Source organism: Lutra lutra, chromosome 2 (genome assembly GCF_902655055.1).
Source record: "Lutra lutra chromosome 2, mLutLut1.2, whole genome shotgun sequence".
Taxonomy (NCBI): domain Eukaryota; kingdom Metazoa; phylum Chordata; class Mammalia; order Carnivora; family Mustelidae; genus Lutra; species Lutra lutra.
The window spans coordinates 140,687,540-140,699,584 of NC_062279.1; the positions used below are offsets into that span (position 1 = coordinate 140,687,540).

General features: G+C 50.9%; 1 protein-coding gene across 2 annotated transcripts in view; it reads left to right on the forward strand.

Annotated features, from left to right (window-relative positions):
- The window catches only part of PCGF3 (polycomb group ring finger 3), a 52,339-nt gene that overhangs the window by 26,482 nt on the left and 13,812 nt on the right, over positions 1–12,045 (forward strand). For both annotated transcript variants that reach the window (XM_047718541.1, XM_047718540.1), the window contains 2 exons: positions 8,543–8,653; positions 9,470–9,558. In XM_047718541.1, the coding sequence (XP_047574497.1) occupies positions 8,543–8,653; positions 9,470–9,558 (200 nt within the window). The remainder of the gene's footprint in view (positions 1–8,542; positions 8,654–9,469; positions 9,559–12,045) is intronic.

Sequence of the window (12,045 nt, forward strand, 5' to 3'; positions counted from 1 at the left end):
GGCGATGGGGAGGGACGTTGGCCTCAGGGTCCCACTCAGGATCCGAGGGTGCTGTGCTTGCTGATGAAACTCCGTACGCTGTCCTTCAGAGATAAAATATGTTAGGGATTCCTTTTGGCTGTTTTCTCCTTGTAATGTTTCAAAGGAGGGTTGTAATTGAATATACAGCTCACTGTGTAAGCTTAGAAGATACTCATCTAGCTTTTCCAACATAACAGTGCTATTAGTCTTTTCTTCACTATTCACAAGGTCATTTATATAAGAAGAATTTAAGTTTCCTGAGTAAAATGTAGATGGAGACAGTCATCTTTTGATACCCCGAAGTTTTTAGTCCTAAAGCAAAGAATACATCCAAATAAAACATCAGTACCTTAAAAAATTATTACAGAGTATTTTAAACACAAAAGCAGGCAGAAGCACATACGGAATCCCATGTGTTTATTACCCAGCATGCGCAGTTTCCCAGCTCACAGTCCGTCCTGTTTCATTGACTGCTCCCGCCCATCTTCTGCCAGAAGATAAGGTTCTTAATACACGTAACCACATAGGGGCGCCTGGGTGGCTCAGTGGGTTAAGCCGCTGCCTTCGGCTCAGGTCATGATCCCAGGTCCTGGGTTCAAGCCCCACATCGGGCTTTCTGCTCAGCAGGGAGCCTGCTTCCTCCTCTCTCTCTGCCTGCCTCTCTGCTTACTTGTGATTTCTCTCTGTCAAATAAATAAATAAAATCTTTAAAAAAAAAAAAAATACACGTAACCACAAAACCTTTATCAATCTAAGAAAATAATAGTAACCCCTTGGTATCAAACAGCCAGTCAGTGCCAACATTTCTAACCGCCTTGAGAATACCACATTTTCTGAGTTTGTTTTAGCTTGTTTCAGTCAGGATCCGGGTTAGGTCGCCCCCAGGCCGACTGCTCTGCGCCCTTCCGGCCTCTCCTGTCTCCCAAGTCAGGACTTGCCAAGGGCACCCCAGTTCCTGAACTGGTGGCCTCTGTAGGCCTGACCTGATTCTGGCTCGTGTTTCTGGCAAGTCCCACTCCGGTGGTTATTCTGCCTGAACAGGTGCGTTTGGCCTGTGTGTCCTGTAGCTGCAGCCATCCTGCACGCAGAGCATTAGTCTGGGACTTGTTAGGAGCAGTCCGATCTGCCTCTTCCGATCTGCCTCTTCCAGGCCCGACCGGGCCGTGTACCGGGTAGACCACGTGCACAGAGCTGTGCATCACTGCAGGGTTCCTGAGGCCCATTCACATCAACAGGCAGAACTGAGTTTGTCTTTCCTTTGTATACACCCAGCCGGGCCTTCAGGCCCCTCCATCCACCGTCAGTGGATGGAAATGCATGCACGTGTCCACAGCATGTAGGGGTCCTTGTCCTTTCTGAAGCCCGGGTGCTCCCCTCCATGGCCTCCGACAGCACCCCAGGAGTCTGGGGTTGCCCTGCTTGCCCGGCAGGCAGGTTCTGGGCTCCTCTTGGTGACTTCCTGTCCTCTCCCCACAGAGTCCGGGTGCCGTCCATGGGTGAGATGCCCGGCAACACAGTTGTAACGGAGGTCTCGTTGGTGGAGACCATGTGCAAGTGCAATGATGCCGGCTGACTGAGCCAGTCGCCCTCTCTCCCCCTTGGGCCGGGGTCTCTCTTCTGGCAGACCAGATGCTCGGCTTCTCTGGCCCTCAGACTTGCAGCTCTATGTTGCTCTTCACAAGAACAGCACGGCTTTGAAACCCTCAACAGTGTGGCCACTGTCACGCTGCAGGCTGTCTGCAGCCCCTTTGTCATGTCAGCTGTGCCCACAGCTGCACACCTGATTTCTCAGGTGGAGGCCCCATTCTGGAGGCTGCACATGCTGCCGCCCGGACCTCGGAGCTGCGCCTCCTCGGGTTCCACCTCCGCTGCCGCCCTCTTGCCAGCTGTTTCTCTGTTCCCCGTAGACAAGGTCTTCATGGTGAAGAATTTGTTTTTCAGTTGTCTTTTGTTTCCTTTTTTAATAATTTTTGAAAATCTGCCTTTGAAGAGGCCACATTTTATAAAATTTAATCAAATGATCTATGTTTTATGTCGGCTACCCCTCCCTGCTTTGCACAGCCTGTAGCTTGCTCCTTCTGCCTGGGTGCCACAGAGGCACTCGCCGGGATGTGGGGCTCTGCCCGTCTGACAATGGCTGTGGGGGTCCTTTCGCTCCTGGACTCCTCCTGACAGATACTTAGGATGTTCCCATGGTTGGCTTTAACCGAAGGGAAGGGGGTGTGCCGATCACCCTTTTGCATACTTTTATGGGAGTGGGTGAATATATTGGGCTTTATTCTGGAAGTAGAATCACTAGGCCAAGGGTTCTGCATTTTTTTTTCTTTCTCTTGCCTCTTGGCCCTGCCCGGAGTAGGTGTCAGCAAGCTGCAGGCCAGATCTGGCTTGGTGCCTGTCTTCACGGGGCTCGTGAGCCAAGAATGTTTTTTACACTTTTGTAAGGTTGGGAAAAGTCAAAGGAATAACATTTGTGATGTGAACGTTACATTAATTGAAATTCCATTGTCTCTTAAGTAGTGTTATTGGAGCACAGCGTGCTTACTCCTCTTTGTATCGTTTGTGCTAGCGTCGCGCCCCGAGCAGGCACTGGTTGCAGACCGGGTGCGGGGTGGGGGAGGCCTCGCCGTTTCGCGCACCATGGATCCAGAAGCACAAGCATAGCTTGCCAGCTTTTTGAGAGCCGTGTGCCACTGCTGACTCTGTTGTCCGCGCCTACCCATCACGTCAGAACCCGAAGGAAAGAAAGTGTGGGCTCCAGATGCTGCCTGTTTAAGCCACAGGGATGCGTCGATGGAGCTATCCTCGCGAACCAATGGTGCCATGCTGAGCCACCGTGCTGGGGTAAAGGAGCAGAACCAGACTGAATACGCAGGAAGGAAAAGAAAAATCTAAAATAGAGTAGCTCATCACAGCAGAATTTCTTCACAAAAATAAAAAGTGACGATACGGCTGCAGTGGAGTAGGTTTCTGACTGGCTGGTGTGTTAGCCAAACAGGGGAGCCATTTACCCTCAGTCCAGTCTTGTTTGACACCAACAGCCAGAGGACAGACTGGCTTTGGAGGGAGCTTCTGGGAGCTGCATCAGTCGTTGCGGAGGAAGCCAAGCTGGTGGTTCTGAGTGTCCAGTCCACTCAGCCGTTCGCATGGGGAACTTGCAGTGACCAGAGAAAACGTCTCTCTGAGCGGTGCGCACGGAGCAGCTGCCACTGGGAATCTTCAAGGGGTTGCGAAACTTCCAGTCCAGTACAACCAGAAGTGGCATCTGCTTAGCTGTGTTCCAGCCAGCAGGGGTGGGAACGTGTGTGGGGCAGGAAGATGCTCAGTTGGATGGATGAACTGCACCTGTGTAAATGGAAGGTATCTGGGGACGTCATATTCACCAACAGGAATACTGCTGAGATGACTCTTTCCTGTGTCACTGGACCCGTGGTGTCCGCAGTAGACTTCATTCACTTTCAGTTGTCACCATCCCCTGGCGTTGGAGGTCCTGTCCAAAGCGGAGGCTGAACGTCCCGACTTTCCCTCCCACTCATCCTTTTAAGGCTTCAGGCTGGCAAAGTGTGTGTGTGGTGGGGTTTGGAGCTGTGGGGGGAGGAAATTTTCAGAGTGGAAAGAAGCACCTTTAACGTTGAAGGACTTCAGAAAGTACCTCTTTCCAAAGACTCGACAATGCTCCTAATGAAGTCAGGCAGCGCGACTTGGGCACAGACTCCCTGTGGTGAGGTGCTGCCCTCTGGACGTGGTACTGTCAGAAGCAAAAGGAGGCAGGAGATCTCCGAGCTCATATGGACTGGGAGCAGCCTTGCTTTCTGAGCTCTGGCTACAGGCCCAGGACCTCGACCTCAGTCCACATGTCAGAGTCCACTGACTGTGCTGCTTCCGTCCACCCTCCAGGAGGAGCGACGAGCCCTCAGTGTGATGGCGCCACAAGGGACGACACGGGAAGAAAAGGCCCCCCAGGGTTCTGGGAGCACCCCCCCACTGATGCATGAGCCCAAGAGGTCGTGTGCTTGTGGACTGATGCCAGCATTTCTGTGAAAAGATATTTTCAGAAATGAAAATTTGTAAAATCTCATTTGAGATGAACATGTATAATCAGTTTTGATGATAAGGAACACTAACAACCCCGATTAAATATCATCCCCCTAAAAGAAGTCCATTTCTCTTGTTAGCAGCCTATGATACAAAAAAAACCGTCCTCAATTATAGTTTTACCATACTTTGAAGTTTCATGACTGCTGGTTTCCAGTTCCTCACATGAAGAGCTTGGAAGTCACCACTCTGTCCTAACAAATAAGCTGAACAGACTGAGAAATCAGCCACTTTTCTTAGATTGTAAGAAGGGTGGACACAGGGGAAACTGCTGCCCCAAGATTGGAGAAACTGGATATGGGGGCCCCGGCTTCCCAGGGCAGAGACTTGGGGAGCGGAACCCTCCCTGGGAACTGGCACAGGGCCAGAAGCCTGTTATTGAGGAATACCTGGAGGCTCCATGCAGACAAGTCAGAGAGAGAAACCTGCGGGAGAATCCGGTATCATGAGCTTCGCCCCCAGGATCTCAGCCATGGTCCCTCAGTGCTTCCGGCAGGGGAAGAAGAGGAGCCATTCAGCAGCACTTCTACCAGGGCCTGCCCACCGGGGAAACTAGCTGAGCGAGGGGAGCTGGTCTTCCCACCCACAGCACGAGAACACAGCTGGGACACGCTGACCAAGCCCAGAGTGGAGGCCCTGGCTGAGGATCACAGAGCCCTTCCCCTTCCCCACCCCCACCATGTCACTGAAGGCCTCTCCCTGGCACATCGCAGCTGGCTCACCAGAAAACATGACAAGGCAGACTGAAAGACAGAAGCGGAGTTTCAGGACACAGCAAGTACCAGAACCAGGCATGGCAGGGATGTGGGAATTGTCAGACTGGAATTGAAAACAAACGCAACAAATAGGCTAAAGGCTCCAATGGGTAACGTGGACCAGAATAGCTGGGCAATGTAAGGAGAAGGACAGAAACCCTAAGGAAGACGCAAAAAGAAATGCCAGACATAAAACCATAGTAGTAGAAATAAAGAAAGCCTCGGGCTAATTAGTAACACGACTTGTTTAGGGTTCTGTCAACAGAAGCTAACCAAAATGAGAGTCTTCAAGGGTGAGCGACTGCTGCAAAGGTGTACCGTACATGGGACGGGAACACAAGAAGCAGAGGAGAGAGAGAAGGAACAGCAGAAACACGTGAGCTGATCATGACTGAGATTTTCCCCAAACTAACATCGGGCACCAAACCCCGGACCCCGGACACTCAGAGAACACCAGTCAGGATCAGTGCCAGGAACGCGAGACCTATGCATATCATTTTCCAGCTACAGAGTAATCAAACTAAATGAGGCAGAGGGAGAAAACACCTTATTACAGAGGAGCAAAGGTAAAAATCCACCTGGCTTCTCCAAAGCCACGCCAGCAAGGAGACCGGAAAGTGCAGTGTTTGGTGTTGAGAGAAGAAACCACTGGCCAGAGTTGTGTGTTCTGCAGAAGGCAAGGAAAAATAGCTTCTCTGGGAGCCAGAGGTCTCGGGAACTTGTCGGACTGCATAAGAAGTTCTTCCAAGACGAGGAGGTGCCAGAGGTTGGAAACTTTGACCCACATGAAAGAAGGAAGAGCATCAAAGAAGGGATCGTGAAGGTAAAGTGGAGCTTTTTTCTTCATCTGACAGATGACAGTTTATTCAAAATAAGAGCCAGAATGTACTCATTATACTTACATAAAACATTTGCCTTCTCCTCGGTTCCAGACCTGCCTATGTCGTACCTCGGTGTTGCTATGTAGCTCATGCAGCCCCAGTGTCCGCTGCGTCCAACAACGGGACGCTTGCCAGCCCCCGGGCTAGTCCTCCACATGGGGTGTTCGGTCTGAGTGGTGCATGTGGATGTCCTCATCTCAGGCCGGATCCGGGGGCAGGGGGAGTGGGTTTCAACCTGAGTGTGAAGTCGGCCATGGGACCCCATACGTGCCCACGTCATTGAGGAGGCGCTAAGAGCGCCAGGGAAGGACATGGACTCGGGCCCAGTATGGCCTTGTGTTTATCACTGCCCTGGATTCTCCTAGATCCTAGTTACACCAGGATCTGTAATTTTTATAAAATTTTATAAAACTTTTATAAAATTTATTATTTTATAAGTTTATTTTTATTTATAAATTTATTTTATAAAATGTATTTTATAAATTATAAAATTGTAATTTTTATAAAAAACAAGATCATGCTACATAGTCTTTTCCATGATGACCTACTGTGCTTGTTCCACACCAATAATAGGACCTTGGGGCGCCTGGTGGCTCATTCGGTTGTGTGTCAGACTCATGACTTAGGCTCAGGTCATGATCTCAGGGTTGTGGGATCGAACCCTGCACCAGGCTCTGTGCTCAGTGGAGAGCACTTAAAATTCTTTCCCTTTCCCTCTCTCTCTGCCCCTCCCCTCACTCACACATGTGCTTGCTTGCTCTCACGCTCACTCTCTCCCTAAAATAAATAACTAAATCTTTAAAAAAAATGTGACTTGTATCTTTTTTTTTTTTTTTAAGTGGGCTCCACACCCAGCATGGAGCCCTATGTGGGGTTTCAACTCACAACCCTGAGCTCAGGACCTGAGCTGAGATCAAGAGTCGGTCACTTAACCAACTGACACCCCCAGATGCCCCCAATATGTATCATTTTTAGTGGCTACATGGTATTCTACTAAGCAGAAGGCCTTATCCCAGGGTAGCAGATACATTAGGTTTATCTCACATGTTGACTGTCCGTAGTGGATGGCATCTCGGATGGAGTGTTGAGAAGGATTCTGAGGCTTTCTTGGCCTCGCCCTTCTGGCTGGCCCAGCCCCCGTTCACACTTGTTTCTGGCCCTTCAGTGTTGTGAATAAGGCCCCAGGGACTGTGTGCCTCCCCCTGTCCTTATGCACTAGGGTGGTTATTCTTTAGGACAGATTACCAGCAGAATTTTGGGGGCCAGAAGTTAAGTTTTTAAATAGCTTTAAATAGCAAGTTACCTTGCTGAAAATTTACCCCAAGGGACATTTGTGTGCTGATCTGTTCCTGACATGGAGTATTAATTTCAATATTCCCTTCACTCTGAGAGGTGAAAAATTTTTAATGACAATTAAAACAAGGTATTGGAAACAGCGTCATTTGCACGTTAGGCGAGAACTCTTGCGCGCTGTTGGGCGGGACCGCGCTGTACTTGGAGAAGCTGGTGGGAGTGGCCTCACACCGTCAAGCCCTGCTCTTCACACCTTTATTGCTGAACTAGCTTGGATATGTCTATTTCATTTCTTTCTGAGCTAATCCCAAATTTTCCAGACCAGTCTTCTGGTTTGGCACTTTGCCGTATATGGTTCCAGCACCCCATGTCCCCTCTAGGCAGTAGAGCCATCCCTTTAGTTCTGAGGGGCGTCCACTTTGTGCCTGAGCTAGTTGTCCCCCTGCACCCATGTGCTCCTGCGGGATCGGTCATGCGGAGCATCGTGCAGGTCCAGGTTGTGACCAAGACGTATTCCTGGCCCCATGGAGCTCATGCTATGGGGAGGACACAGGTGCAGGTAAAAAGTACAACAGAGTGTTACGGGGTTAAGTATACAGAAGTGTTTTTCGTAGAGTGATTTACAGGCTATTAGTTTGAGCTGCTTGGGTTTAAAGTTTCTTTGCTGCCTGCCGTGGGGCCCCGAGCAATGACTAATTGCTTCGTTGTCTGGGTGTATGGTTTACAGTCCTTTTCTGCTCAGAGTCGGCCTTTCAGCCTGCTGCCCCTGCCCTCTCCTGGCGTGGTCGCCACTCTACACGGGGGGGCTTCCTCTGGTGCAGCCGGCAGCAACTGGCCTGCCAACCCCAGGGAGTGGGGGTGCTGGCTGACATCACTTCTGAGGAGGGGACTGGAAGGCAGTGTGGTGGCGTGGCTTCTGCCCCCAAAGGAACCTTCCTGCGGGTTGAGGGGCAGCTCCACTGCCTCCCCAGGATTCTGTGAGCTGTGATGGCGTGCCACAGACACCAGGGGCCACTCTTTACCCCGTGCCTGGCACCCTGGGGTGGCCCTTTGTAGCTGGGAGAGGACATTGCATGTCAGCAGCACTCGGATGCGGGCAGTGCCAGAAAGCCCAAGTCTGTCACTGAGCCGCCCAGCGGTCCGCGGGTCCTGTGTAGGGGCCACTGAGGAGTCCCAGAACATTGAGCAGACGCCCTGTGCTGAGAATGGCAGTCTTGGGTCTGAGGGTGGGGAGTGGCCTGCAGCTTGCGGTCAGGGGTCTGTGCGTCCCCATGCCCTTGTGCTGGCAGTTTCAGCCTGGTGCCCGGTGCGTCCTCCAGTCAGGGCCCCACGGCTCTGAGGTTCAGAGGGTGACAGTCCAGAGTTGTCTCCTCATTAGTGACAGCCGTCAAAACCCCCCAGATCCAGATCTGTTGTTAGCTTCACATGACATTTGTGAGCAGAATTTTCATGTGATTCACTGCCTTCTTAAGATTAAGAGTATGTATTCATTTTCAATAGCGGAAATGAGGAAACAGAGGGAATTCTACCACAAGTTAGGCATGGAAGTGCCTGGAGATATCAAGGGGGAGACCTGTTCTGCAAAACAGCACCTAGATCCCCATCGGAACGGTGAGTGGGCTCCGGCGTGCCTGCAGCCAAGGGCGGGCTTTGGTATGAACCCCTTTCTCAGGATGCCCTGTGCCCCCTCCATAGTTTGTGGTACAACCTGGGAGTTTCTGGGGCCCAGCTGAGAAACAGAAGACAGAGGGGGACCCCCACGAGTACTGGAGGTGGGGTGCTGTGCAGGTGGGCCTCCTGAGACTTCCCTTCAGTTTGTCCTGCTTCAGTGTAAAATTAGTGGTATTTTCAAGTTGGTACATATCAAATTGTTCAAGTGTTTCATGCCAGTGTGTTTTTCTAGTGACCCACAGGGGTTCCTGAGAAGTTTCTAGACCACCCTGTGTATGTCTAACAATGTTAGAAGAAAGGAGAGGTCCTGTCTGGTCCCGAGGAAAGGCAGGGTCTGCATGCTGCACCCTGTGGAGGCAGAGGGAGGCAGTCGGGGGCTGTTTGGGAAGCCAGGGGTCTTGTCCCAGCCACTTACTTGTAAAAGCAGTGTTGGAATGATAAAGACTGTAGGGGCCCTGTGCTACTAGTCGGTAGTTGGTGTATTAAGCATTGAGTAGTATTGGGTACGAGGGTTTCTCTGCCCCTTTCACTGCCCCCATCAGCCTTTGCCTGCTCTGTCCTTGTAGACACACTTGAAGAGACACCGTGTTTTAACAGGTGCCCTGTCCAGCTCTCCCCAATTTCATATCCTTTTGAAGGTGCAACTGTCTTATTTGAATGAATTTTTATAGCATTTTGAGTATAGTGTACAGTTAAAAAAAAAATGGTTTGACATTCTGGGTTTCGTAATATAATATCTCCTGTTATTGCTGAAAGGTGAAACCAAAGCAGATGACAGTTCGAACAAAGAAGCAGCAGAAGAGAAGCAGGAAGAGGACAATGACTACCACAGAAGTGACGAGCAGGTGGGTGCTGCCGCTGTGTGTGCACTGTGGTGGGCTTCAGACAACCCCAACTGCCCCAGGGGGTGTTTCCTCTGTTTACAGAGTAAAGGCCAAGTAGCCAAGAAAGTCGACACGTTCAAATGTCAACACGTTTCCTTACATTGTCCTTCTTTATCTTTTCTTTTTAATTGCCAAAGTGGTAAGTGCTCACTATAAAACATTTTAAATATAAAACAATTGAAGTTCACCGTCTGCACACTACTGCCAGGTGGGCTAATCCCATGTCAGGCGTTCTGTGCACCTGCACATACAGTATCAAGAGCTGCAGTCCTGCCTGTGTTAGAGGAAAGGAAACAACGCGGCATTGAGGGATCTGTGCATCCGCCATGCAAAAAGGAGAAGAAAACAGTCACAGAGATGCTGTAAAAGCTTGTGATCCAATCTCATACCCACGGTACTGGGCCTTTCCATAGGATACCCTGCCTGGGAAGCTCTCCCAGTCATCATACCGAAATTAGAATCATCTTGTTAACATGAAAGACAGGAAAGTGCACAGTCTCAGCTGTTACTCAGCATGGCTCGGAGGACTCCGGGCACTCACTGAGACAGACCTAGATGTGTGTGACACAGCAGAACGCTGTCCCTCTCGCGTCACCCCGTTGTCTCACATAACCTAAGACTGTCAGCGGGGGCAGTGGTAGAACTTGTTGTCGCTTGTCAGGGGATGAGGTCATCTCAGTCTCAGCAGGTGTGGGGGGGGCCTCATCACGGGACTGAGAAAAACTTAAGAATATTCTAGTAAGAAATTGTGTGAGGCTAAATGAAGCCACTGAAACGTTATGGAAAAACATAAGAAAAAAAACCTGAATATCAGGTATTAGGTTATTTTAGAAAGATTTATTTATGTACTGGAGAGAGAGCGCCTGCAGGGGTGCAGGGAAGGCCAGAGGGACAGGGAGAAGCTCAGACAGACTCCCCTCCGTGCTTCTCACAACCAGAGCCAAAACCAAGAGTCGGATGCTCAGTGACTGAGCCACCAGGTGCCCCAATAATTATTCAGATTTAACAAAAGGTAGTATGGGTTTGTGTGCGTTTTTGCTCATACTGTTGGGTTTATCCCATCTTCCTGTTTTGTGGAGTCTATGTTTCTTCTGGAGGGGCCGAGAATCCCTCTTCACGTCTTTTCAGAGAGGGTGTGTGCATAATGAACTCTGAGTCCCTCCGTGTTTCCCATACGGGGCTGCATGATACTGTGGCTGGGTGTCAGATTCTAAATTCGGAATAACTTTGAAGACAAACACTTCCTTCTTCTGTCACTCAGATGACTTGACTGAATTGTGCACTTTTCACACTAAGCATGAGCAAAAGAAAAAGAAAAACAGCTAAGAGAAGTGCGAGCCCCAAGTCTGAGACATTAGCAGGCCGGAGTCCTCAGGCCCCACGCTGACACTTGGTGCTCCTCAGGGTTTACTGCTCTTGAACTGTGGCTGGGCTGCAGTCCTAGGTATTTGTTCAGCAGAGAATCCTAATGCCTGGTGCGATTCTGAATTTATTCCTTATAGAGCACCTGTGGTGTTTCTATCCGCTGGAAGTGTTGCTCAGACACCTTGATGGCTCAGTGCCCTAATCCTCTCGCTGCCCCTTCTGCCCTCTGCCTTTGTCCCTGTTCCCACCCTTGTCCAGAGCACGTTTCTCCCTGCCTGTGGGACAGGACAGCACCCACCCTGGGCTGCTCCCAGGTGGGCCTGGAGGAAAGCACAGATTCTGGTACACTGGTGAGTCACTAGAGTAAACATAAGAAAATTAGAATATACACCTACTTTTAGGAAGAATTTGGCCCTCCTATAAGGCCCACATTCTGCCTGCTTTTGAGCAAATGGGCTGTCCATCCCCAGAGGTGCCGTTGAGATGCCGAGTGCGGTGTGCACCTGTGCTGTGCTGGTGGCCGAGGGGGTGGCCTCAGCCCTGTGGGACAGTGGAGTGGGGAGGCTGGGCACCACCCCACAAGCCCTGAGCACCCACCCTGTCTGGGCCCTACCCTGCTCCCAGCTGGTGAGGAGGGGGAGACAGGCAGCATCTGCGAGGGAAGATGTGCAGGTCAGCGCAGGGGTGTCAAGAGGGAGGGAGGGTGGAGTGGAACAGGGCCTTGCAGCAGGGCGGGCTGAGGAGGGAGGAGTCAGTGAGTGTGGAACCCTCAGCAGAGCAGAAGACTCGGGGAGGCCAGGGCTCCCCAGATGGGAAGACGACCAGGCAGCATCTGTGGCTCGGGCAATGGGGTGACTGGGGACACGTGAGAAAGGGAGCCTGTGGGACACGCTGGTCAACTGGGGAGAAGGACACAGGGCTTGGGGCTCCTGTGCCCAGTGAACCGAGAACTGTGTGCTGGGCTGTGTCACTAGGTTTGTGTGTACATCTGTGTGTGTAGCCGTAAACCGTAGGAAACGAGAACGTGTGTCTTTCTACAGCTGACTTCTTTCAGTTGCAATTATATTTCCGAGAATTTGGGGA